The sequence below is a fragment of the Onychomys torridus genome, chromosome 8, assembly GCF_903995425.1.
Source record: "Onychomys torridus chromosome 8, mOncTor1.1, whole genome shotgun sequence".
Taxonomy (NCBI): Eukaryota; Metazoa; Chordata; class Mammalia; order Rodentia; family Cricetidae; genus Onychomys; species Onychomys torridus.
Window position 1 is genome coordinate 15,145,667 of NC_050450.1, and position 27,371 is coordinate 15,173,037.

Below are 27,371 nucleotides of genomic sequence, written 5' to 3' on the forward strand. Positions count from 1 at the left end.
ATCCTGGTGTTTCTCTTTGTGTGTTCCAGGACTGAGACCATACACCAAGCTTCCTATATGTATTACACCCTGTCGAGACTTTAATGCAGCACCTGTCTCCAAAGCTGCAGGGCTTCTTGGATGCTGGAAACAGCCTAAGGAAGGTTGAAACTTTATTTAACCTTAAATCCCATTATAGAGTCTGCATTTGGCACAATTTATATTTGAACTATAAAATTTTTCTGTAAGTTGAAACATGACCTATAAAAGGTCGCTGCACCCTGAAGCAACATTCTAGAGAGAAATCAATTGGTCCTTTTTCTTACAGAAGCCATTAGCTGGAGGAGACATAAAGGAAAAACTTCCTCATGCTGATTGAACTCCAAACCCAACGCATAATTTCTAAAAGGCAATGGCTTTGTACAGCTAAAATGCATTAGGCTATTATTAGATAATAGGGAGCCTTTAATACAGCTCGTGCACCTACTACTTCCTACAGTGGAGGGGCAGGAGCACCCAGATGTGTACCCAGGCCTTGCTCCAGACATCAACATCTGCAATCAGCACTTTGCATGACAAAAGGGGTCTTAGCCTTCCCTTACAACTGAACTCATCGCCCCTGTGAAGTTCCCTGGCCCTTACAAGTTCAGTTGGTAAAGGGCTTGCCTTACAAGCATGAGGATTAGAACTTGAACCCCCAAACTCATTCACACTTGTGTTAAGTTTCAGGGTGCAGGTACATCTCTGGGGCTCACTGGCCAGCCAGACTAGCAGTGGGTTCCAGGCCAATGAGAAGCCCTGCCTCAAAACATCAAGATGAACAGGAACAATAGTGTGGGTACCTGTGTACAGGCACACACAAGGTCCTTCAGTGACGGTCCCTCCTACCTTCAGATCTAATTAAGACTTTACAAGGCTTTTGTCACACTCCAAGATAAGATGGCTCTGTAGCCCATGGAGGGTCTTCTCTCGGTCTGCTCCTGTCTGTGGGATCAGGAGAGGCTAGACCAGCCTAGGTTTACTAATATTTTAGGAATATATTATATTGTTATATAATATATTATATATTATATAGTATTATTATAATGCCAACTGTTGCTCTTTTGTTCTGTAGCAGCAGTGATTAATAGCTAATATGGGTGATGTACAAGTATATCTCTGGTTCCCATTTTTCATATCACCAACTTTAGTCAGAGAGCTGATCAAAATGGCACAGTATCCCTGAGGCCACCTCTAAAGTCAGCCTTCCTCAATCACCCAGATCCATCCTACTTGTGAGGCCTCAGAATCTCAAATGACTACAGTCAGGAGTGTGCAACATTTAAAAAAAAAAAAACACAATAATAGTCCATCAGGGTGGCATATGTCTATAATCCTGAGCACTTTGGAATCTGAGGCAGGAGTATCACTGCAAGTTCGAGGCCAAGGTGGGCTACAAAGAGAATACCTAGCCAGGTCTACATAGCAAGACTGTAAAACAAACAAATAAGACTACTTAAATAACTCAGTGTACGGTAGAGGAACTTGCCTAATGACTTGAGCTCAGCCCACATAGTAGAAGGAAAGAACCAACTCCTGCAAGCTGTTCTCTGACTTCCACTGATGTATGGTGAGTCACACACACACACACACACACACACACACACACACACACGGAATGAAAAAAAGAAAAATGAAAAGACAATATCCCACAGAAACAACCACAGCTCACTATCTTTAAGTCAACCCAGCTCAGGGAATGAAAGACCAAGCCCTTCTTTACCACTGTGCTGGTCTGGCTCCTTGGAGGGTCACAGACCTGACTGCAATCAATTCCCCTCGTTGTTCTCCTAAACAGACCTCAGGGGTGTCTCACCTACCTTCTGTAAGCATATTTAACAGGCTAGCTCAGGAAGCTTCCAAATGGAGTTTTTCAAGACATTTAGTAAAGTGAACTGTTCTGCCTTGAACAACAGTGCAGAATCCGGGGGCAGGAGGGGTGGCTTGCCAGCATCCTGCCTTTCAACTCTAGCAAGACATGTTAACTTTGAAAACTTGGCCACTGCTGCAGTTAACTCCCACTCTTCGTTGGGATTCTTCTCCTTGCAAGATCAAAGGAAACTCCTGCTGGATGTCCCTACGATTCTGTGCATTTATCTTCAGCGCAGATATTGCTACTATTTTATGTTCCCTCTTGAGGACCCCAGACCCTGGAAAGCAGAGACCACATCGGCTTTATCCCTGGTCTTGCCAATCATACTGGAGGTGCTTAGTAAGAATTAGATGATGTTGGGTTGCAGACACAAAGGCTGGAGTAGACTGAGGGAGTAGACCCCTTTCTGGAGGGTCCCAGAGGCTGTGCGATGGGGAAGGTGTTGGTAAGGCCGCCCGCACTGACTGTACACGCCGGTGGACCAAGACCAGTCAACGTGCAAGATTTGGGAGATTACGATGACCTGGAGCTGGCCTGGGTGGGCACGAACCCCGCCCCGCCTCCCGGACCAAAACCGAGGAGTGAGATTCCTCCGAGTGCCGCATGCAAGGCCACGCCCTAGCCTACCGACTCCGCCCCGCACTAGGCCACAACCCTGCCTACAGGCTAGCCAGGAGCTCAGCTGAAGGATCCCAGGTCATCCCAGGCCGCCAGCAGCACTTCCGAGATCCGCCTCCACAACTAGGAGAGCACTTCAGCCCCGCCTCTGGCTGGTCTGAGCCCGCCCCCATATCAGCCAAAGGACCGCCCCTAAGCTCCGCCCCCTCCGCCCCATATCCACCTCAGGCCCGCCTTCCAACCTCTAGACTCCGCCCCCAGTTCTGGTCAAGGACCGCCTTCTGAGCCCCGCCCCAGGCCAGTGTAGGCCCCGCCTTCAGATAACCAGCTCCAGCACCACGAACTTTTTTAGAAAGCGCCCCGGCCTCCGGGTATTAGCCTCTCCCTAAGTCCCGCCTCTCATGACCCAGCAGCTCATCGACCCTGCAGTTTACACCCCGCCTCCGCCCCTACGTACTCTCCGCCCTCAGGGCACCACCTTGTCCCACCTCCTGAGCCAGAGCATTGACTAGCCCCGCCCACAGCTTGCTGCCTCTTTGCCCCGCCTCCTCAGACTCAAGTCTCGCTTCCGTTCGTTTCCAGGCAACACTGGCCCCGCCCCGCGATGGCGCCTGAGGACCACGAGGGGGCCACGTCTCTGCTGCAGAGTTTCGAGCGCCGCTTCCTGGCTGCTCGCGCGCTTCCCTCCTTTCCCTGGCAGGTGGGCGGCGGGCGCGCGGTGGGTGTCGGGGTCGAGCTCCCGGAGCTGCGGGGCCGGGCGTCTGGGGCCTCCTTTGCTCACTGCTGGACCGGGGGAGGCAGGCTGGGCCCTTCTCTAGCAGAACTTGAGGGTCACGGGCCGGGCTGAATTCTTTTAGCGACTTTTTAAGCCGTTGATCGGTCATCTTGGCGACCGCAAAACAGCTTTGAAAACTAAATGTCTTCAGACGGCAGGAGCCGCGCTCTCCCCAAGGGAAGGCCAGGTCCCCATCCGAAGGACAGGCTGCGGGCAGAACCATCTCCGAGGGAGTTCAGACCGAAAGGGAACCTTCCGGCGGTCTGGGGACCTGCAACTAGGGCACCAAGCTCCTTTGGAGCGTGCCTCACTGATAACTCGTGTGCAAGGAGTTCACCGGCATGAGTCTCTTTAAATTTTTATTTCTCCAGAGTCTGCCCGGTTTCTTTGGGTGGTTTAGACAGTTGTGTTATTTCATCGACATAAAACATTTCTGGTCTTAACACAGAATGAAACTCTAATAGCTTATGGGTCCCCATTCAATGTCAAATGTAATAGTTCACGTGCCGTGCCAAGCACTTGCTCAGGGTCGCGCACAGTGGGGTCTGTTGTCACTCCGTTTAAGAAGGAAAGGATCAGAGCCATAACTCTGGCCTAGGAGAGCAGCTTCCTGTTTAGACTCCTAGCTCAAAGCCGGGAGGTAGCACATGCCTATAATCACAGCACTCTGGAGGCAGAGGCAGGCAGATCTCAGAGTTTAAGGCCAGCCTGGTCTACAAAAAGAAGAAGCCTAGCTCAAACCCCCATGTGCTGTAGAACTTATATACTGTGGGACCCTATGTGTTGTGGGACTTTATGCAGTGGCTACATCTCTGTGCCATCGTTTTTAATTAGCACAGTGGAGGATACAATGTCTCTCGCTACCAAACAGCTGGGCTTCTTTTCCTTTGCCCAGCTAGAAATCATAGATAGACAAGAAGCTCAGGGCTTGCTGGTCTCCGGTGGCTGTGTTTTCTTGTGCCAGCTGTAGGCAGGCAAGAGCAGCAATCGTAGGTTTCTTGCTTATGGGGCACCCTTGGTCCTTATGGACCTCCGGAGTTCTTGGGGCATTTTGTCTGCAAGCTTCCTGGCAGGCCTAGGTATTGGATTTCCCTTGGCAGCAGCTCTTACAAACATACAGTGTGCAGTCCTTGGAAGTGGGGATTCCTTAGTTCTTGACCAAGGCCAGCTGCCTGGCTGCTTTTACAATTCTGCCTGCCACTGTTGAGTCGCCACAGCCACTGCTTTTGTGCTGTCTCTGGGTCTGCTTTCTCCCTGTTACCAGCTCAGCCTGCACTACAAAGGGGGCTAGAAGAGGTCGTTCCCAGGAGGGCTCTTCGTAGTCCATTCCCTCCTTGAGCCCCAGCAGCAGGTTATACAGGTGTCTGAAGCAGTCACAGCCATCCTTCCACTAGGCCACCAGGGGGTGCGCTTCCCATATGTCCTACACCAAAATGGGTGCAGAGTGTGTACCCAGGCTTATGACGGTAAAAAGTCTGGTGCAAAGTGTGTCAAACAGCCCTGGATGAGGCTGCACCTTCAGGAGCCATGAGAATCAGCTGTGGTTGTCTAAAGGTGTTTATGGAGTGTTCAGACAGCCAAGGCTGACATAAGGCCAGTCCTGCTAGCTGTCTGACAGACCTTTTTGCTTACGGCAGCCTGATAGAGTCCAGCAGCTCCAAATTAGGGAGTCACGCTTCTCCCACCCCCTAAGCCTTTCCTTATTTATAGGAAAATAAACATAAGAATGCTTACACCAAGAACCTAAAGACCTTATCATGAACAGTAACTGAGGACTTAACAGCCTTAGCACTATGGCTCCGAGATAGACAGCCCCCTCCTACGTCTCACTCTGTGGGAGTACTTGAGTACAAACCCCAACTCCTCGTACCTGGCTGTGGAAGTGTACAAGTGGTGCCTAGCAGTTACTGAGTCACTAGACATTTACTGACTGTCTATGAGCTGCACACCAGGGCACATCAGAACACATCTGAGACCAGCCCTGCTCAGACGAGAGACTGTAAGAAACCAGAAAAGACCAGGCTAGACCAGGGGAGCCAGCCTCAGCTTAGAGAGCTAGAGCAGGAGGACGTCTGTGAGTCAGAGGCCACTGTCTCAAAAGAATAAAACAAGCATGGAAATGGTGAACAGAGTCATCGAAGGCCCCCCAAAAGAGGCAGCATTTGAACTGCTACCCGAGCCCTCAAGCAGTCGGACGGTCTTGGAGAACAGGAAGCAAAGGTCTTGTGATAGAAACATGGCCGCTGTGATTAGCTTAAGTGACAGGTTCCAGGCCTCTATGCTGTAGCTGATTGTTAAGCTTACCAGCTCAGCTTCAAAGTTACTGTGTCCCGGGTGACTGCAAGACAGCCACAGCTGATGGAAATCAGACACACACGGCCCATGACATCAGACTGAGAGTTCATCTCTAGTAGCTTCCACTTCGGATTAGTTCCAAGTCCCTGGGCAGAGATTACTGGTGCTCTTTACCAGAATGTCCCACAGCAGTGTAAGATTGCTGAGAAAATGCCCCCTAAGATTTATCTCTCTCTTTCCCTTGGAACAGAGCCTAGAAGAGAAATTAAGGGAGCCCTCGGGTTCTGAGCTGCTGCTGGCTATTCTGCAGAAGGTAAGAGCCCCAGCATCCCCAGACAGCAGAGCCAAGGCCCACCTGTATCCTTTCTAAACAATGTCCAAAGAACAAGATATAGCGCTTGTGTCAACACTGCACATGGGCCTCAGCTCCTCAGTCAGCTCTGGCTGTTTGGTTTTAGTGGATAAAGATATTCGAATAAACAACTGCACAAGATGAGGGAAGCTAGGGGATATCTTTTTTATTTTTTAAAACTGTATCTCTATGGAGTGCTACTATGCCATTTTTTTCTAAATGGCTTTAACTTTTGGGTTTTGGTTTTTTGAGACAGGGTTTCTCTGTGTAGCTTTGCGCCTTTCCTGGAACTCACTTTGGAGACCAGGCTGGCCTCGAACTCACAAGAGATCCGCCTGCCTCTGCCTCCCGAGTGCTGGGATTAAAGGTGTGTGCGGTTGTTTGGTTGGTTGGTTGGTTGGTTGGTTGGTTGGTTGGTTGGTTTTGTGTGTGTGTGTGTGTGTGTGTGTGTGTGTGTGTGTGTGTGTGTGTATTTTTAATGTGTGTGGGTGTTTGCCTTCGTGTGAAACACATGCATACAATGTCCTTGGAGGTCAGAAAAGGGTGTCAGATCCCTAGGACTGGGGTTACAGTTGTGAGCTACCATGTGGGCTCACACCTGTGTCACTTGGAAGAGCAGCCAGTGCTCTCAACCACTGAGCATCTCTCCATCCCATCCACATTGGGAAGTCTTGAAACACAGGGATAAGTGACAAGTGACTGCTTCCAGCATGTGTTAGCTGCTTTGGAATGTTCTTCACATTTAAGGCAAAATAAGAAAGCTCATTTTGCCTGCTCAGTATCAGAGGTAGAGGTGGGGTTTGGTCTCAGCAATGCATGCGCCTGTGGGTAGAGGCCTCCTGAATCAAGGGCAGATCACACCACCATGACCCGGGCCTTGGCCTTCTTAAGGGTCCTGACCCTTGGCAGGAGAAAACTGTAGTCTTCCTCCCCAGAAGGAAATCACCAGAGGAGCATATTTGCATACAAATTCAAGGAAACTGCAGACATTTGCCCCCAGCCACCAAGTCCACCCTAAGAGGCTAGGCCAGGAATTCTGTGCTGAACCAGGGCCAATTCAAAGTCAGCCTGATCTATACTGGGAGACCCTGTTATCAGAAAGGAAGATAAAGGGGGAAACTATGGGAGACTATGGGAATCCAGTCCTTGGATAGTAGTCCCCTCCCAGGGTCCGGAAAGAATCTACAACCAGCTGATAATTAATCTTTGATGAAAAGAAATGAATCTATGTACATGAAATTCCTTAGTTCATACACTTTATTATTCTGTGATGGTTCTCTCTCTACACAGCTTCTATTCTGCTCTCATGTCTAGCTCCTTTCTTGCCTGATTTCTCTCTATAGTTATCTACTGTCCCCTCTAGGTTCTATCTTAATCCCTTCATCTAGTTCTGTCCCTTCTAGGTTCTCATCCATCTAGTTCTTTCCCCTAATCAGCTCCTCTCCCATCTCCTCTCTCCTCTGGCTCTTCCTCATGTTGTTCTTCCCCATCTGGCTCTTCCTCATCTTCCATCTCGTTCCTCTAGTTCTCTCTTCTAGCCCTTCAATCTAGTTCTTCCCCATCTCAGTTTGTTCCTCTCAAGTTCTTACCGTCTAGTTCTTCCATTCTCTTTTCTCTTCTCCGTCCTGTGCCCTGGAAGTCCTGGTATAGAAAGGGAGGATCCAGGCTAAATTGTGTAAAGCTATTACTTACTTAAGGTCCACCTGACCTAGGCGGTGTCCCCTTCTCAGATTTACCTTAAGTCAGGAGACTTGCACGTGGACTGCTATTACTGTTAGTCCTCAGAAGTTGGGTGCCCACCTGTGCGGTGTTTCCTGTAGTCCTTGAAAGTGGCTAAGGGAGATATCCCATTCCAGAGAAAGCCTTTCCTGAGGCTGTTCTCCAAATAGCTGGAATGTGTATGTCCAGAGCGTGATCAGTCCATACTGTTAGCCCTTCTTAGGGAAAAGTCAATTGGGAAAACTATGAAGGCACACATGATTTTCATAACAGAATACAGCTGATATATAACAAGCCAAATAACACCAAAGCACCTTGGGATTTGGCTTCCTCTGGAGGAATTCCTTGATCCCTCCAGGTAGTGACTTTGCCATAACCAGCTGAGTTCTTATGATATATTCCTGCAGCCTGCAGCAGGAAAGGAAGGAGAAAACAGCCAGGCTTTGTCTTACAGCCTTCCATGAGTAACCCAACAAAAATTAGAGCATACTGCTTAAAGATCCCAGGGGTTATCCATCGATGAACCCTCAGTAGGAAGCTGTGGTCCTCTCAATGCAGCAATCTACACCTCCCTCCCATTCCCATCTCCTACTTCCTGCTGGTCCTCTGACCTCCTTTCAAAACTTCCAGGCCAGAGCCACCTGGGAGCACCCTTTACTGCTCTCTGGTGGAGACCCTGCTTCTGACTCCCAGAGGCTTTCACTGAGTCATTAGTTCCTGTCTAGGCAGAGCCTTTGCGTTTCCATATTTGCCTGCTCATCCCATCTCCAACCCCCACCACCTAAGCCTCATAGCCGGGAAGACAGGTATCTAGTGGGTCTGGTTCCTGCTGCTGGGCCCTCACCTCCTCCATGAAGCCAGATACCCCGCTTTAGTCCTTACAACAGACTAGTGTTGTTCCCACCTGCCACCCTGGATGGACAGTAAAGGGCCCGTGAGCTCAGGTTCCTGCCTAAAGCTGTGCCACTATGTGGAATGTTGTAAGGAAAGATCTTAAAATTCAAATTGGGAGTGGCAGCACAAACCCATAATCCTAAGGCAGGAGAATTGCAAATCTGAGGCCAGCCTGGCCTATATAGTAAGACCGCCTGAAGAAAAGACTGCCATCTTGCAGATAGCCCCATTGTCCCTGCACATCTTTGCCGGAACATCAGGTTCCCTCAAATCATGTGAAGCTTCTAGGACACCAAAGGCAGATCTCTGTAGCAATTAACTTCTTGTCTTTTGTTGTCTAGACTGTGAAGCATCCTGTGTGTGTACAGCACCTGCCATCTGTGAAGTACGCCCGCTGCTTTCTCTCAAAGCTCATCAAAAAGGTCAATGATGGGCAGTGGCTGCCGGGGCCGGGCCACATAGGGGAACACAGAGGTCCAGAGCTCTGCCAGGTTCCAGCAGCCTCACCTCTCTGCCCTTTGCTTGCTCTGTAAGCCCCTGGGGCAGGAGGCTGCTGGTGGGGTTTGATGGAGGGCAGGGTTGGGGCAGGGTAGGAGAGGGGCCAGGGCTCTCAACAGCAGCTTCATCTCCTAGACTCAGGTTCTCCTTCCTACCAGACATCCCTGCCACTGCATGAAGGATGTCTCCCCCGCCCCCACACTACCAGCCATTTTCTGGCTGGCCCACACACTCCTGCTGGAGTTTAGTGTCTTCCCATCCTCTGCAAGATGCTTTTGGAGGACAGGTCCAGACCTGCTCCATGCCATTCTAGACTGCTATGGAGAGCAGCAGCTAGCCAGCTTCACTCAGCCCCTGAAGCCAGCAGCTGCAAAAGAGGCTTAATGATGGTGTGATAGCTCTTCTGCACCACCCTGGCCCCAGGCCTCACCACACCAGTGCCTCTGTAGGCCCTGGCAGCACCAGGAGAAACGGCTGTGAGGCCAGTTGAAGCCATGCCTCAATGCCACCAAAAGGCAGCTTGAAAGCTGCATTGGGAGCCTGGGACTCACCTGAACACATCATATAAGGACAGTAGCACCTCTGCTAGGCAATGTGGCTTTCTCCTGGACTCTGCCTCTGACCTAGGCCCTGCCTGCTCTCACCTGCTCCACAGCTTTCCTTGAGGCACCCTGCCAGCACACTTTTAATTTTGCTAATTTTAATTCTAAGTTGTTCATATGCTAGCTTACCTCCTACTCCAAAATTTCTCCTCTAAATCTGGTAAAAATCAGGCTGGAACCATGGCTCAGCAGCAGAATACCAACCCAGCATGCACAAGGTCCTGGGTTCCATGCCCAGCACCATGAATGCTGTGAAAGCCATCCAGTCCTGTTCACAGAGCAGATAGAAGCAAGTGAGGGAGTGGTTATTTACAAGGGTCAGTGTGGCCCTCAGTTAAAGCTTGCTGTCTGTTCCCAGCATGAAGCTGTGCCCACAGAGCCTTTGGATGCACTGTATGAGGCGCTGGCAGAGGTCCTGATGGCCAAAGAGTCCACCCAGTGCCACCGGAGCTATTTGCTGGTATGGAACATGCATGTTATTGTGTTGTGCCCACCCCCACCCACCACACACACTCTTGTCTGTGATGGGGTCATTTTAGAAGTATTAGATGAAGGGGGATCACACACAGCATGGGACTTAGATTGGCTCCTTTTGCTTAGCACAGTATCCTTGAGATCACCCATATGCATTTCTAGGTGTAGCAAGTTTATTCCTTTACATTGTTGAGTACCTTCCAGCGTAGACATAGCACATTCTGCTCAGCCACTTGGTTGCTGTGGTTTAGGACCCACCAGGAATACTCTAATAGTTTTGTTCATTCTTCCTGTCTCTGCAGCCTTCAGGAGATTCAGTCACACTTTCTGAGAGCACAGCCATCGTGTCCCATGGCACCACAGGCTTGGTTACCTGGGATGCTGCTCTCTACCTGGCAGAGTGGGCCATTAAGAACCCAGGAGCCTTCACTGACAGGTGATCTTAGGGCACAGGGCAGGGCACTAAGACAGGTTGGTGCAGTTGTGAACAAAGGTCTCCATCTCCCACTCAGGACTGTCCTGGAGCTAGGCAGTGGAGCTGGCCTCACAGGCCTGGCCATTTGCAAGGCATGCTACCCCAGCGCATTCATCTTCAGCGACTGTCATGGCCAAGTGCTTGAGCAGCTCCGGGGAAATGTGCTTCTCAACGGCTTCTCCTTGGAGCTGTACACTCCCACTGACCCAAGCAGCCCAAAGGTGACAGTGGCCAAGCTGGACTGGGACGAGGTGACAGCCGCTCAGCTCTCTGCCTTCCAGGCAGATGTTGTCATTGCAGCAGGTAATGTCCCAGTAGCAGCACTCACTCAGGCAGGGACAGTGATGTCACAGCACACACTCCAGAGCCCCAGGTCCCGCTGTGGGGACCGCTGCTCTCATTGCTGTGGTATGAACTGTCCCCAGAAGACTTCAGATGAGCCTTCCCTGGACCCAGCCACCACACCTAGACTGCCTTCCACTGCTGGTGACAAACAGCCACCCTGCAGTGTTAGGTGGGACAGACCAGCCACACAGCCTCTGGTCTTCCCAGGCCCACATCCAGCTTCTCTACCTGTTAATAACACCATCCTGGGTCATGTTTACATGGAGTGACAGAGACCACTTCAGGGAACAGGAGCTGAGGGGCCCTGCCAGTGTCTATGCTGGTTCCATGCAGATATGCCAAGGATTCACTATCATCACTGTGCCATGTGGCCTTGGCTTGCCCCACCACTACATCTGGGTCCCAGGTCCCTATCCTGTGTCTTTCAGAGATGACAAAAGAACATGGAGTCTTTTGAGAGAAAACTGTTTGCCTGGGCCACCAAAGATCCTTCCTAGAGGTCACCAGAAACATGGCACATCCCACAGTGCAGCTGACACAAGTGCCCCCAAAAGGCCCAAAGCCAGGCTTTACTAGCAGATGAGCAAGGGACACAGAACTGATGTTGCCGTGGGGGTGGGGGTCCACTGTAGAGGCTTTCAGATTCCCTCCCTTTCACCTGGGGCATCTTCCTATGGAACAGCACAAGTCCTAACACCACCACTTAACACCATGGGTCCTCACCCCATGCAGAGTCAGCCCAGCCCCACACCCTCGCTCTGGGTACAGATCCTAATAGGAGGCCCTTTCAGTAACAGCCTTTCCATTGTAGATGTGCTATACTGCGGGGAAGTGACACTATCATTGGTCAGGGTCCTGAAGATGCTCAGCGCCTGCCAGAGACAGAATGCCCCCAATGTCTACGTGGCCTATACGATCCGCAGCCAAGACACGGGCAAGCTGTTCATCACAGAGCTCGGTCAGTTCTCAACCTGTGGGCCATCATTCCGTCCCTAGGAGGATTTAAAAACTGGGCCTTGCTCCTCAGCACCCATCCTTATCTGTTCTGTGGAGGCACTCCCAGAGGCATAGCCTGACCAGCAGAGGCAATGAGCAGTTAGCAGCCACTGTATGGGTATTCTGCAACTAGAAGAGAAGCTAGGGGGGACTTTAGGAAGGGGATAAGAGCCCCACCATCTGCAGAGCCCCCAAATGGCAGTGCTGTGAGCCCTGTCTCCTCCAGTCTGACTCACCAGTCATCAGCACCTGAGATGGCTGTCCTGTCATCATCTGACCTCACTTACTGACACTAAGGCACTATCAAAGCTGTCCACACTCACCTGCCACAGCATCTGTAGACAGACTGACATTCATTCAGCAGGTGAATGCTCCCAGAACCCACTGGGAGCACTGAGGACCCTGAATGTCCTTTGGGTTGGTGTACACACACACACACACACACACACACACACTGCCTGCAATCTATCTACCCTAAGAAACACAGTACCACAGAGCAGTCAGCCTGTTCCTGATTTCAGTAACTATCTTTATGGGGAACAGGGCACTTAGCTCAGTGGTAGAATACTTCCTACTATGTGCATGGCTGGATTCCATCCATAAGACTTTTAAAAATTAGAGCTGGGAGGAATTTGTAGTGTGCCAACTTGGTTGTACTCAGGTTACAACTCAGGTTGGGGTTAAAGAACTGTGTATATTTTTATGCCTGTGTTGCTCTGTTCTTTAAATTACTAGCTTTACTTACAACAGAAGTATAGTTAAGAGACCATAATGGCCCACAGTCCTTGCAGGCCCCGTGAAACCAGGCAGCTGCAGTTGGCTTATCACTCCTCTCTGCCTGTGTCAACTGACAGGGCAGACAGGTGCAGAGGGTAGGGCACCCATCGAGTATGACAGGAGAGGGTCACACTTGTGGCTACTGTTTAACACCTTGCCTTCAGGCTGGAGAGAAAGATCAGTAGGCAAATGTGCTCACTGCACAAACATGAAGACCTGAGTTTGAATTCACAGCACCCATGTAAAAAGTTGGGTTGTTAGCCGAGGTAGTGTTGCACACCTTTAATCTCAGCACTTGGGAGGCAGAGACAGATGGATCTCTGTGAGTTTGAGGCCATTCTGGTCTATCGAGTAAGTTCCAGAACAGCTAGAGCTACACAGAGAAACTGTCTTGGGGAAGGAAAAAAAAAAAAAGTTGGGTTGTGGTCACACCACCTCTAACTCTAGCACTGTTGGGGGCAGAGGCAGATTTGCTGGGGCTTGAGGGAATAAGGTGGGAAATGGTAGAGCAGAACCCTTGCCATCCTCCTTTAGACTGAGCATGCACATACACAGACCCTCAGGGCATCTGCATGGGCCTGGAAACCTGTGACCCAAGCAAATCAGCTTGGATGCACACCTGTGTCAACAGCCGTGCACTAATAGATTAACTTCCTGTCCCCAACACTGCCCTCCTGAGATCTCTGTACTCTGTCTAGACCGTGCAGGTATCTACTGGGAAGAGGTGCCTCCTCATGCCGGCCAACTGTTCCCTTATGAAGAGCACTCGGCCATCGTAATCCTGAAACTCACACTGAATGGTCGTCACAGAGTTGGAAGGTGATTGGAAAAATGAGGTCACTGTCATGGGAAGAGTCCATGGAAAGCTGAAAAGGCTTTTGTTGGGCAGGAATGTTAAATAACAAACCACAAATGTACAGTAAGCACAGGCTTTGAGTGCTGGTGCCTGTCCTCAGCAGCTCATCTGGAATGGACACAGGCTCAGAGCAAGCATTTCCTTTGCACTAATAAAAACATGAAATTTATCAAGTATGACTGTCCTGCCAGACAACTCAGGCCTTACTCAGCCAAGGCCAGTGAACACACAACATCCCAGAGCTCATGGCAGCCCAGCAGAACCTGGGTCTGGAGACAAAAACCCAGGGATGTGAGGTTGGCAGGGTCACCAGAGAGAAGAGCTTCTCAAGAGTCAGTCGATGAAGCAGCTGCTAGGTCATCCATTTCCCTTCTGCGGCCTCTGCCGTCCTTAGGCTTCTGACCACTAGGGGGCACGCAAAAGCCCACCAGGGACAAAGTGGAGCTGGTGCTGGTACAGGAGGGATGAAGCCGGGACCTGATCCACACCCTGAGGACAGGGTCTAGCCTCTGGTCTGGGGGTCACTGAGTGACCAAAGGGAGCACAGTCCGCTGCCAGCTCTCATCCCACCGCAGCTGCTCCGACTCCCGGAGTTCCTTCCGGAACTGGTTTAGCTTGCCAGCAGGGTCAGGAAACTTTGAGAAAAGCATCTATAGGAAAAGGAAGACTAGAACTCAGCTCCCTGCCCACCCTGCCCCATGTCAGGTCCAGCTGTGCCCCTCCCATCACTGTCTAGTGATCTTGGGGGATCAATCTACTGACCCACAGCCCTGCCCCGGAAAACGGCCAGCCTCCACCTGCTGTCCTCTTCGCTTCCCCTCTCTCTGCCATCCCTAGCACAACTGCAGGTGCAGTTAGGATGGAGGCCATGACAGCTTTGCCCTGAAGGCAGCCTTCAGGCTGAGTCTTGCCCACCTGGCTCTGTAAATAAGGTTTGACTGGAACCCAGCGTATCTGCACATGTCCACAGCTATATTCCCATCCAACCAGGATGGAGTGTCCAAGTTCTCACAAGGACTTAAGATAGAGCCTCCACCAGTGCAGAAAAAGTCCCTTGTCAGAAACGAGAGTACATTAGTTTTAGGACAAATGGCCTGCAGAAACTCCTGTGGCCCCCACTCTTCCTAGAGGGCAGCACAGCTCCCATCTTTACAAACAGGCGGCAGGAGTATGTTTGTGCCTGGCTCTTCTAGCCCTTGGCAGCCCAGGATGAGGAGCTATCTTGGGGGCCTCTGCTTCCTTCCTCCACCTCTCCTCTACATCCCAGAGTCCCACCACAGCCGTCCTTGTGTGGGAAGCAGGGATGGGGAGCTGGCTCAAGGCCACAGGAGAAGTCCATTACCTGCAGCTGTGCTGCCAGCTCCTCCGCATCCTCGAAGACCAGGCCATTCTCTCCGTGTCTTACAAGTTCATGCAAACTGCAGAAGAACAAGGAGAAGAAAGGGAGCCCAGCTGGGCCACCACTACTCCCTCAGGTGATGCCCGCACCAAATGGCAGGTTGGCCTCAGGGTTCTGAGATGGAGCATTTGGACAGAAACGCCTTCAAGAGCACATGTCAAAACAAAAGAATGATTTGGAGACAGGAAGGTGGCCTTTCTGTGCCAAGATGGTTTCTGTGTTTTTCTCCACTCCAGGCTGAGAGCTATTGTCCCAGCAAGCCTGTATTTGGCTCTACACATTAAGGGCAGCTTTCAAAGTCAATGGGAGATTTGATCTTGACAAATCCTGAGTTTGGCTCACACAAGCGTTTCACATCCAAAGGCTGGCCCCTAGCTATCAAGCTGCAGCCTCCATGCCCACATCCACCCTGGCCAGGGAAAGTGGAGTCCCAGAACTGCATTGGTGTGGACGATTCCCATCCAACTATGAGAGAGCAGCCACAGGACAGAGAGATGTAAATCAGTCAACTGCAGGTGGCTCTGGCCACCTTTCCCTTCTCTCGGCATGAGCCTGAGTAGAATGCTAACCATGAACAAACTCCAGCCACCCCCGTCCCTCTATCGGTGCAGGACTCATTTCTGGAGCCCCTCTTATATCCATAGATGCTCAAGCGTCTTATGTAAACTGCTTTGCATATGGTCACATGAACCCTACTCTACACTTCACATCCTCTAGATGACTTCTAACATCCCAGCAGTACAACAAGGGTAAGAAAGCTCCATGTTGATACAGACACAATCAACATACTCCGTGCTACAGTTTTCCCAAGACAGAAACTCACTGTAGCACAGGCTGGCTTCCAGCTCAGGGATCCTCTGGCCTCTGCCTCCAGACTGCAAGAATGTACTAATATTTCCAACATCCTAACTACATGTTACATCCGGGTGACTGGCATGGTATGGATGTGCCAAGCTGACTGTCCTTCCCTAGGGCTCAGCCCAACCACAGGACAGGGTCCCCAGCTGCTGATGTAGAATATGCCCCAGGTAAGGTTCAGTATCCACTCCTACCACTTGAAGTTCACGGCACACACAGGCAAGCAGCACCCAAACATGTCCACCACCTTCATGGGCAGGTCCAGACCACTGGAAGCCATGTGCAGACAGACACCCAGGTCCGCTGACCCTGCAGAGACAGTCCAAACACTAGGACACATTCTCCTAGGTCTATGTAGCAACCCCTAGACAAGGAGTGGAAATCAGAAGCTGTTCCTGTGAGACTGTCCCCAAATACAAATGGCATAAGCTGACCAAGGAGCCAGACAGCCTGACCAGAGGCAAAAACATGGTTGACCACCAGGTCCTGTCTCACACTGCCTAATGATTAAAAATTGTTTTTGTTTTTACTTGTATTGATTTATTGTCTCTACTTAGCTATAATTCATTTTCTTTCTTTTTTTTTTTTTTTTTTTTTTTTTTTCAAGACAGGGTTTCTCTGTGTAGCTTTGTGCCTTTCCTGGATCTCGCTCTGTAGATCAGGCTGGCCTCAAACTCACAAAGATCCGCCTGCCTCTGCCTCCCAAAGAGTGCTGGGATTAAAGGCATGCGCCACCACCGCCCGGCCTATATTTCATTTTCAAAGAGAAAATTCCCAGGCAGTCACTATGATCGGAGTTTCTGGATATGGTTGTGGTTCATTCAACTAGCTTGGCTCAGTAGGTGAAGGTGCTTGCTCCCAAGCCTGACAAACTGAGTTCCATCCCTGGACCCCATAGTGGAGGAAGAGAGCCAACTCCTTCCTCTAAGTTTAACAAAAGGAAAGGAAAGGGGAAGGGAAGAGGAGGGGAGGGGACGGGAGGGGAGGGAAGGGAAGGGAAGGAAAGAGGAAAGGAAAGCAAAGGAAAGCAAAGGAAAGCAAAGAGGAAAGGAAAGGAAAGGAAAGGAAAGGAAAGGAAAGGAAAGGAAAGGAAAAAAGAAAAGAACAGGAGAGGGGAGGGAAAGAAAAGGAAAGAAAGAAAAGAAAAGAAAAATAACGGGCAGTGGTGGCACATGCCTTTAATCCCAGCACTCAGAGCTGAGGCATGAGGCTCTGATGCAAACTCAAGGCTGCCCTAGGCTACAAAGATCCTGTCTCAAATAGTACAGGGCAAAAGAGGAGGCTGGTAACATCTTCCCTGTCCACCCTTGAAGGACAGTGTGGTGTGGCTGTGTGACCCTGAAGCCTGCCCTCTCACCTAGAAGCAGTGGATAGTCCTCAGCCTCCAGCCATGGGGTGCAGAACTGGACATGCTGGAGGTGCTTCTGCCCAATGAGGTGGCGGTAGTGCTCCCTGAGAGGCCCCTTCCCTTCACAGAGAAGAAAAGTCACTAACATTGACCATCACTGCCACTGGGCGGGTCCTGCTGCTCCAGCCAACACTCGACAACCCTTTCCCAAGACCACACCCCCAATGGCCCCATCAGGCCCTGACACTCCATGGCCAAGACACTAAGCACACCTAGGTATCTGGTACAGGGCTGCGGGTGGCGAAGGGATCTAAGGTAAGTGCTAGAGAGCCAGCAAGACAGACAGAATCTCCACCTACACCAAGTGACACACGGACTTTCCTTAGCACGCAGGGTCCCCTGGGAACCTGGCTGGGAGAGAGGAAGAGGTGGCTGCCTAACCCTGTGACTACACAGAGGACACACTGCTTATAAACTACAGAAGCTGGAAATGCACTGGAAAGAGGGAGTTTGATCTGAGTAGTACCATCCAGACTCAAATCTGAACTTTTAAGTCCTTTCTGAGCCTCAGGTTCCCCATTATCAAGTGGACGTAGAAACTCAACCCAGGGACCTGCTCATACGGGCCTGTCCCAGCTACTTGGGAGGCTGAGGCACGTTAGCATATCAAGGCTTGCCTGGACTACAGAATGGGTTCAAGGCCAGCCTGGACAACTTATAAGACCCTCTCTCTACACATAGAAAGATAAGAGACAGCTAAAGATGTAGCTCAGTAGTAGAGCACTTGCCTAGCTTGGACAAGGTCTTGGGGAGAAAGGGAATAATGACCCTGGAGAACTGAGGTGATGACTAGTGAGACAGTACCCTATGGAGGTGTTCTGTAAATGCCATATGTCCATTCTCCTGCTACCCTCCACCCTTCCAAAACAAGATGACAAGGCGTTCCCGTCAGTACCTGTTATCACACAGACTAGGGAAGGAAGGATGTCTCCACTGAGTGCCAGTTGTTCAAACTCTAAAAAAACACACCAACCAGGAGAAAGTAAGATGGTAAGTAGAGTGGGAAGCTGCTCCCCGGGAGTTGCTAGACTCCAGATACATTCAGACAGAGGGCGAGCAACCATGTAAGGGCCATAAGCTTTCCATGCCCTCCCCTACTGTCCCAAGCTGCCCACCCATGACACCAGGGGCACAAATGACAGGCTGCCACAAAAGGCCAGTAAGGGCCTTGCCGCAGCCCGACAAGCTCCGAGCTGCCAATGCAGCCACACACCTACTTTCTAGTGCTCTCAGCAGGATGGAGAAGTCCTCGTCCTCTACGGGGAGAGAAGAAGGGGTCACAGGCTGCCTCCCAAACTTCCCACCCTCCTCATACACCCATCCCCAGATCCCAAGACAAGCTGGGCACACCCCAGTGCTGAGGGAGGCAGACCTGTCCAGCTAGTGCTGCTCACAAGCAGGGCCGGCCGCCCAGGCAGACTCCTCACCACCCCGCTCTGACAGTCCCTCTCAGTGAAGGCAGACCTCTCCATGCCGGGGTCCGAGGGCTCTGAGCTGAAGAATCAGAGGAAAGGGGTGAGATACTAGACACTGGTTCAAGAGCAGAGCCACAGGCAAGCCACAGGCAGGCCACAGGCTCCCAGCCAGCTGGCACCCCACTGACCTCACAGATCCTGGTCGCTGGCACTGAGGCTACAGGAACAGTACCCACTCCACCACTCAGTGCCACCTGCACAGGCTCCCCTCTACCTGCTCAGCATCCCAGTGAGGAGGTGCTGACCCGCCTCCCAGCAGCCATGCTTGGCTCCCAGGAGCACACAGAGGACATGGGCAAAACTGTAACAGGGGCCTTCAAACCCCCAGGGAGACACCCAGAAGGCACTCAGGTCTCCCTTCCCTACAAGAACCCTCTGGCAGCAGGGCGAGGTAGCACAGGGCTCAGCAGGCAATTTCTTAAAGGGCCAGAGAGTAGATTTGTGGACTCTTGTGAAACCTAGTTCCACTGCTACAGTTTGAGAGCAACCACTGGTTTTAAGGTAAGGTAAGGGCTTGCTATGTAGCTCAGGCTGGCCTCAAATTTGCAATCCTCCTGCATCAGCCTCCCAAGGGCTGGGATTACAGACATTCACCACCACACCAGGCTTCCAGCAGCTACTGACAACACAGATGAATGGGTGGACTGTGTCCCAATAAAACCCCATTTTCAAAATGGAGGCAGGCCACAGCATTAGTTCGCTGCCCCTGGATAAGAGGATCCCAGGTCTCCAGAACAGGACGGCGGAGAGAGGGAAGACATACCAGCTCTGGAAAGGAGAGTACGTGCGGCTCAGCTTCATGAAGAGCTCATGCTGCAGGTCCAGGGGCGTCTCCTTAAAGAAAGATGCTGGCTTGTCGTAGACAGTCACAGCCCTGACATGAAATGGAAGTGGGCAGAGAAAAACCTAAGCAACAGGACACAGCAGGATCCCAAAGAGCAAGAGAGCTTGGGGATCCTAGAGACAAGAAACTTCGGATTACTTAGAATAGTGCAGATATTTAGGACCAAAATATCCTCAGCCACACAGCTGGGAGGGAAGGAGAGCCTACTGACTCCTCCCTTGGCCTCTCAAACCAGTAACTTTTTCCCTGGGCCTGACCACTTTAACACAACAGAGCAGGTGCTGCAGCTCTCAAAACACACGGGCTGATGGGCATCCCAAGCCCTGCATACCTGATACGCCAGTTCTCTGCCAGGTCCTCCCGCATCGCATTGGTCACACACAGGTTCAGGTGGGACAGGCGCCCAAAGAACTTCTCGTACCTACAGAGATGTCCTGGGGATCAGCAGTTAGCCGTGGGATGAGCCTAGATGCCACCCCAACCTCCATGTGGCTTGATACCCAGGGGTAGTGAAAAGCCTGTAGAACTAAGGCCCTTGAGCCTGTCACGACATGCCATGAGCTCCCATACAGTTACTTTCACACCTTCCTTCCCTGTCACTGTTCAGCTAACACACAGTTACCGTAAAGGGAAACACTCTCCACAAATCCAGCTTCATGCAATAGAGGGGAAATCTAAAAATGGCCACTTAACCAAATCTCAGCCATCCTGGACCAGCAGGCCTGTAGCTCTCTCACTATGATACGAAAGGAGTTGAGGCTTTGTCCCAAAGAATGAGAAGAGGAAGTCAAGGTTACTAAGCTGCAGGCTGGGAATGTGGCGCAGCTGGCAGAATGCTTGCCTAGCAAGTTCAAAGCCCTGTTTCTATCTCAAGAGCTACAAAAACGGGGCATGGTGGTGCATGCCCATCCAAACACTCAAGAGGAAAAGGCAGGTGAATCAGAAGTTCAAGGTCAGCCTGTGATACACAGGGAGTCTGAGGCTAGCCTGGGATAGACACTGTTTCATATATGTATGAGTGACTAAGGATGTAGTTCAGTTGGTTGAGTGCTCGCCCGTAATGCTTCAGAGTCCTGGATTCCATCCCTAGCACATCATAAAATAAGTGTGGTAGTACACAACTGTAATCCTAGAACTTGAGAGGTAGGTCAAGGCCAGCCTGCAATAAATGAGACTCCAAAAACAAATTTAGGGGCCAGATAGCACTGGCTGCTCTTCCAGAGGATCAGGGTTCGAGTCCCTGTATCCACATGGCAGCTCACAATTATCTATAACTCCAGTGCCAGGGGATCTGATGCCATCTTCTGGCCTCCACAGGCACCAGATAAACACATGGTACACAGACAAACAATCAGGAAAAATATCCATATATAAGAAAAAATAAATTTTTAAAATAAAAATAAATCAGAAAAAAAAATTAATTACAAAAAAAAAAAAAAATACATAAAAGTAGGATTACCAGCTGAGCATGGTGACACTAGCCTTAAACCCCAGCACTTGGGAGGCAGAGGCAGGCAGATCTCTGAGTTCAAGACCAGCCTGGTCTACAAAGGGAGTTCCAGGACAGCCAAGGCTACACAGAGAAACTGTCTCAGTGAAGGAAAAAAAAAAGGATTATTAAACTGGGCGTGGTGGATTGTGCCTAAAATCCCAGAGTATAAGCAGCTGAGGCAAGAGGACCAACTTACAAACTCAAAGCCAGTCTGGGCAACAGACTGAAAAAGATCACTAGCTACCACCACAGCACCTACAGCAGCCTTTTCCTCCCTCCAGATATGGAGAAGGCTCAGGGCCGATTCCTGACTTACTTCCTGGGTGGCAAGACCGACATCACTCTCAGCCCACTCTCCTAACTGTACAGTGTACCATAATCAGGGGTGATGGAGACAGATGGGAGTTACATGGGCCTGGACTGTGCCTGTGCTGTGTGACAGTCAGGAGCTGCCTGGGCTGCTGGTCAACAATGAACATCAGTCCCGGTAGGGAAAGGGCACAGCTAGCTGACCCCCAGAGTGGGAAACACACAATGAGACGGGACAACCAGGGCCAGAGCAGAACCAGGGACCCTGCTCCAGATCCAGTCTGCTCCCCCAGGACCTTCTCTTCTGCCCACTCTAACGAGGACTCAGGAACCACCCGCACCCTCTCACCATTTGGCCAGCAGCACAATGGGGTGTCGGGGGCCATGCACCAAGCCCATGATGGAATAGCCATAGTTGTGCCAGTCGATGACCAGTTTGCTCCCACAGATGCAGCCCACCAACCAGCAGACGGCAATGGCAGGCAGGCCCGGGGGGTTCTAGGAAAGAGAGACTTGGAGGCAGTGGAGGAAGCACAGGCCATGGCCGTGTAGCCATATTGGAGAGGAGACCATACAGCAAAGAGGTTGTTGCCTGTAAGGTCTCATCAGCCAATGGGCAGAAGGAAGACCCTCCCCACCATCAAAAGAAAGTAAGAATAACTGCCCAATCTGAAAACCCCCAATCATCAACAATCAAGAGCATCTGAGTTAAGGAGAAGGCTCAAGAGGTAAGGGATTTGCCACAAAGGCATGAGGACCTGCATTCATCCCAGACACCATAAAAAGCTGGGCACGGGGTCTCATAATAATAACCCAAGGATTCCTCCAGCAAGACAGATGGAAGACAGCAGATACCAAGGAAGGTCATGGGCAAGCGAGCCTAGAATATACAGTGGAGAACAGAGAACCCCCATCTCAAACGAGGAAAGGACCTCTGAGGTTGTCCTCTGACCTCCATACACATGCTGTGGCATGTACACACTCAAGCCCACATGAAAACACATGCACACACGCACACACCTAGATAAAATAAAAACTAAGGAAAAAGTAAAAATAGGAACACAAAGTGGTAACATTTAGTGTTGGTCATCAAAATGCAAACTATAAAAAAAGCCAAACAGGCACCCCAAAGGCCCAGGTTCACTCTACGGCCACCAAGTTACACTAAACATTTTAAACATGCAGGAAATTTGACAAAGCAATTCTTCTGCCATGAACTTCTCCTAAGAAAGAAACTGGACATGAGTCACAGACATATATACCCTATACTCTCATCTGAGCCATATGTAAAGGTTAAAAAAAAAAAGAACAGGAAGGCCAGGTGTGGTGGCTCACACCTTTAATCCCAGCACTCAGGAGGCAGAGCCAGGTGGATCTCTGTGAGTTCAAGGCCAGCCTGGTTTACAGAACAGTTCCAGGACAGTCAGAGCTACATAGAAAAACATCACAGCCTGGCAGTGGTGGTACACGCCTTTAATCCCAGCACTTGGGAGGCAGAGCCAGGTGGATCTCTGTGAGTTCAAGGCCTGCCTGGTCTACAGAGGAAGTTCTGGGACAGGCACCAAAACTACACAGAGATACCCTGTCTGGAAAAACCAAAAAAAAAAAAAGCTACTTCTAGACATGCAAACTGATGCTGGGGGAGGAAGTGAAGAGACAGCTCAGCAGGTAAAGGAGTGTGATACAGACTGGCAAGCTGAGTTTTCTGTCCAGAACCCACATAAAGGTGGAAGGAGAGAACCAACTCCATAAAGTTGTCCCCCCACTTCTCCAAGTATGCTGCAGCATGTATCCCCAACCATGCCCCCCCCCCACACACACAAACAATAATCATGAAAGAAAGAGAAAGAAAAAACAGTGAGGGGAAGAAGTTAAAAACTTAACTATGTAGACTTAAACCTTGACTCATCACTTCCTAGCTAGACGTCACTTCCCAGCTATACCCTAGTAACTTACTTACAGGACCTCTCTGTCTAGGTCTCCGCATCCCTGAGTTGTAACATGAGAACCTACGCCACAGGGCTCTTGAGAGCATTAAAAGGGCAATACATCAAGTACCAACGGGTACTACACATACAACAGACACACTATAAACTGCTACTCAGGTTTGGGGGTTTTAATATTTATTTTTATTTATGTAAGTGGTTCCCTACATGTATGTGTACCACCTGCGTGCCTAGTGACTGCAGAGGCCAGAAGAGGGTATGGAACCCCTGGAACTTGAGTTACAGACAGTGGTAAGCCTCTATTGTAGATGCTGGGAACTAAACCTGGGTCCTCTGCAAGAACAGCAAGCGATCTAAAGTGCTGAGCCATTTCTACAGCACTCCATACACTTATACTTATTTCTTTTTCAATATTATTGTATTTATTATTTGACAGTTTTATTACTGTACATATAATGTATTTTTGGTCACTCTCCCCTTACCCTTTCTTAGCCTCTTCCCAACCTTTCAATAAACCCTCTGTACCTTTTTTCTTCCCAACCAGTCTCCCTCCTGTTTTCATGTCTTTTTTTTTTTTTTCTTCAATGACTGAGTTTAATTAGAGTTGCCTGTATGAACACAGGGTGGGGCTACTTACTGGAGCTTGGGCAATTTACTAGTGGTTACACTCTGGGAGAAAAAGGACTCCCCTCCCCCAGCAACCATTAACTGCCAACTGCTCCTCGCCTAGGGACAGCGCCCCTATGAATTCCTCCCCCACCCATGCTAGAAGGTTGGCAGGCTAGATCTTGTGCTGGTGTTCAGGTAGCCACAGCTGCTGCAAGCTCATGAGTGCAACAGCCCTCCTCGTGTTCTTTATAGTTTATGCATACAGAAGTATGCAATACAATAATCTGTGCATTTTGTGTATGAACTAGAAATCAAATCCAGGACCTCACTGAGCCACACCCACAACCCAATCTGTGCACGTTTAAAAGGCCAGCAAGTGAACTGCTAACTGTGGTTCCCACAGAAGGAGGCAGCTGCTGCTTCATACCTGGAGGAAGATGTAGGCTGCAGGGTCTGTGCACATCAACTTCCATAGCAAGTACACTGCCTGAAATACCACTTTGACTCCATACTGGAGAACTCGGGGTCCAGCTGCAAGTCAGAAAACATCCATCTCTACAACAGGGCTCTTGGCAGTGTGCTAGTCCCCTCATCTACCCTCAGAACCACCTACCCCTAGTCAGGAACCTGGAATTGCATGGTCCTACCTCCCAGACTCTGCAGCTCTGTCAGCTTCACAATCTGAATCCTGTCACTCTGCAAGAACTCATCTCGAGGTTTGGAGTCTGCAAATGCAAATGTGCCCTTTAAGGTACCAAAAGTGGTTGCAGTCAGCTGGATGTGTTCCTTCACATCTGTAATTCCAGTACTTGAAAAGGATAAAGCAGGATAGGGTGTTCAAGGCCAGCATGTGCTACAATGCTAGGCCCTGTGCCAAACAGATGGACGAGGTGGGGAGGGTTAGTACTTATCAAAACCTCTCTGGTTCCCAGTATGGAAAGTGAAGTCATTTTCTACTAGAATGCCCTCGAAGGGCATTCATCATATCCACTCTTTAACTTAATGACTGGTGAGCAATAGGGACTCAATTAAATTGATGTAGATTCCTGGATGTCAAGAGTCTGGGTCAGTCCCCTCCACCCAAGGCCTGGGATAGCCCTCCATACAGAGACCAGTAAGAGCTACTCCCACTTTCCATTAAATGGAGCTGAGCCACGCCCTAAGTTCGCAGATGTGTCGAATTTTCAGTGCCCAGAATGTGTGCAAGGATAGCTATGAATGTGCCTGACATGCAGGTAGATTTCATATCGCTGTCTCAAAAGGTCAGACACCTGCTGGGCTTGGTTTTAGTGAATTCAAGGACACTGGTCTGCATAGCGAGGTCCAGGCCAGCTAGAGGCTGCTTAGTGAGACTAGACCCCTGCAAAATCATCAACATGAGGCATAATGAGGAAGTGGACGCCTTTGCCTGCACATTAGGGAAAAGAGAAACATCCCCAAGTAGAAAAGCTCAGCGCTGGATGAGGAATTCAAAGAAACACGGCCCCTTAACTCACTGACAAGGCAGCACGAGGAAGTAGTGACCAGCTCTGAGGTCTCACACACCAGGATTTCAGCCTGTCTCTGCACTACCTAGGAGAATTAAGTGGGACCTTGCGACCGATCTCTTCGTAGTCCTCACGTATGGTAAGCGGCGGCTGACACAGGCTACTCTCGGACACCAAGAAGCAGCGATCCAGGCCAGAACAGGCTGGAGAGGAGCACAAGCCGCCCCTGCCTCGGCCTCAGAACAGAGCGAGCCACGACTCCTAGCCGAGCATCCCTCCCAGGTCCCCACCACTCACTGTAGAACCCCAGCAGCGTCACCGAGAAGCCGCTCTGGGCCAATGACTGCGCGTGGTACTGCATGCGGGGGCTGCGGCCCACGTCTCCCAGAACCACGACAACCACGTGCGGGGCCGTGCCCGCCTGCCGCCCACGCTTCCACGCGCCCAGCAACAGCACCGGCAGCAGCAGAGCCAAAGCCAGCAGCGCCAAAGCCAGCAGCGCCACGCAGGACGCCGCCATATTGGCGGGCCGGAGCCGAACACGTGACCTGACCAGCACGCCTGGCTGTGCGCAGCCGCAGACCCAGGCCCTGCAGTGGGAAGATGAGCTCGCCACTGTAAAGTAGGGGGCGGGACTTTGGATAAGGCGGTGTCTGCTGGAAAAGGAAAGGGGGGCTGGAAAAGGGCGGGGCCTGGGTGGAGGGCGGGGCCTGGATGGAGGGGCGGGGCCTGAGAAGGATCCGAAGCCCTTGAGAAACTGCTTAAAGGAGCCCAAGAATTAGTTGGACATAGTCATGTCAAGTTCCCTGAACTGTGTTTTTCCCCTGTGAAAGTAAAGCTGTTCCTTTATTAGGATCTAAGAATTTCTTTTTCAGAACTCTAAGATAAATTTCAAACTACAATGATGATGTTTCCTCATGAAAGACTACACTTCCCATCTTCCCTTCAGGACTACGAAGTCATTTCTATTCCCATCTTCTGTGGGAATCTTGGCCATCAACACACGTGGATAACAAAAATATCCCCTCGCCGTGAATAAACAAGGTCCCGACTAAGATCAGACCAAGCCTCTCTTTCTGCCTTTTGTCTCGCTACAGCTGCCTTTAATAATCTAACAAGTGAGATAAAAATTTGAACAAGAGCTGATGAGAAGTCTCTTCAGGTAAAGGTGCTTGCTGCCATAGTAAGAGTTCGATCTCAGTAACCCATACAATGGAAGGAGAGAACCAACTCCCTCTAATGTCCTCTGACCTCCACACTCACGCTGTGACACTCGCATGCCCCCCCACACACACATACACTAAATAAAAGTAATTTGGATGAATATCCTAGTCATGTTGAGGAAAGAGACCATTCCCTGAAGAGTGTATACATGAGATCATGGCTACACATGAGAACTGACCTTTGTTGGTAGAAGGGAAGAGTCCACAGGGCCTCCGGCTGGTCATGCTCCATGTAACACAGGTGCCTACCAGTGGGAAAATTCGCTAAGCAAAATGCTTATCTCTTCATATGTTAAGATGCATGCATATTGATTACAACATTCCAAATATAAAAGAGAGGAGCCAGGCATGGATAGCACATGCCTGAAACCCTAGCACTTTGGAGGAGGAGCAGAAAGATCAGGAACTCTAGGTCATCCTCAGCTTCATAGGGAGTTCAAAACCAGTCTAGTCAGCTTAAGACCAGATCCCAAAAAAAGAAATAAGGGCCTGGAGAAATGGCTTGCCAGTTAAGAACTCTTGCTTGTAGTCATGAAGACAGGAGTTCAGATCCTAACATCCTTGTAACAAGCTAGGCATCACCCCCAAGCCTATAATCCCAGATGTGAGGGGGCAGAGGCAGGATGATCACTAAGCTTATTGGCTTCCAGCTTATAAGGAAAAACAGGAGCCTCAAGTTTAGGGAGACAAAGATCAGGCAAAGAGTTACAGAGGAAGACAGTACCCTCTTCATATATATATATATAATGGATGT

General features: G+C 50.3%; 2 protein-coding genes across 4 annotated transcripts; one reads left to right on the top strand and one right to left on the bottom strand.

Annotated features, from left to right (window-relative positions):
* Positions 1 to 3,113: 3,113 nt before the first annotated feature.
* Eef2kmt (eukaryotic elongation factor 2 lysine methyltransferase) lies at positions 3,114 to 13,736 on the top strand. 2 transcript variants are annotated; one of them, XM_036195983.1, is made up of 8 exons: positions 3,114 to 3,209; positions 5,830 to 5,892; positions 8,886 to 8,966; positions 10,003 to 10,104; positions 10,421 to 10,554; positions 10,631 to 10,896; positions 11,750 to 11,896; positions 13,410 to 13,736. In XM_036195983.1, exons 1-8 carry the CDS (start codon positions 3,114 to 3,116, stop codon positions 13,532 to 13,534), a joined length of 1,014 nt encoding a protein of 337 aa, XP_036051876.1. In that variant the 3' UTR covers positions 13,535 to 13,736. The 2 variants fall into 2 exon arrangements, with proteins under 2 accessions (XP_036051876.1, XP_036051875.1); XM_036195982.1 differs by lacking the exon at positions 13,410 to 13,736 and having other exon boundaries at positions 10,631 to 11,804.
* On the bottom strand, positions 13,573 to 25,955 carry Alg1 (ALG1 chitobiosyldiphosphodolichol beta-mannosyltransferase). Of its 2 annotated transcripts, XM_036195980.1 has the most exons (13): positions 25,692 to 25,955; positions 24,555 to 24,632; positions 24,335 to 24,438; positions 21,702 to 21,850; positions 19,883 to 19,972; positions 19,471 to 19,581; positions 18,605 to 18,726; positions 18,450 to 18,488; positions 18,128 to 18,187; positions 17,182 to 17,292; positions 16,019 to 16,133; positions 14,910 to 14,985; positions 13,573 to 14,217 (listed from the first exon to the last, which is right to left on the bottom strand). In XM_036195980.1, exons 1-13 carry the CDS (start codon positions 25,912 to 25,914, stop codon positions 14,089 to 14,091), a joined length of 1,407 nt encoding a protein of 468 aa, XP_036051873.1. In that variant the 5' UTR covers positions 25,915 to 25,955; the 3' UTR covers positions 13,573 to 14,088. The 2 variants fall into 2 exon arrangements, with proteins under 2 accessions (XP_036051873.1, XP_036051874.1); XM_036195981.1 differs by lacking the exons at positions 13,573 to 14,217; positions 14,910 to 14,985 and having other exon boundaries at positions 16,021 to 16,093.
* Positions 25,956 to 27,371: the final 1,416 nt, after the last annotated feature.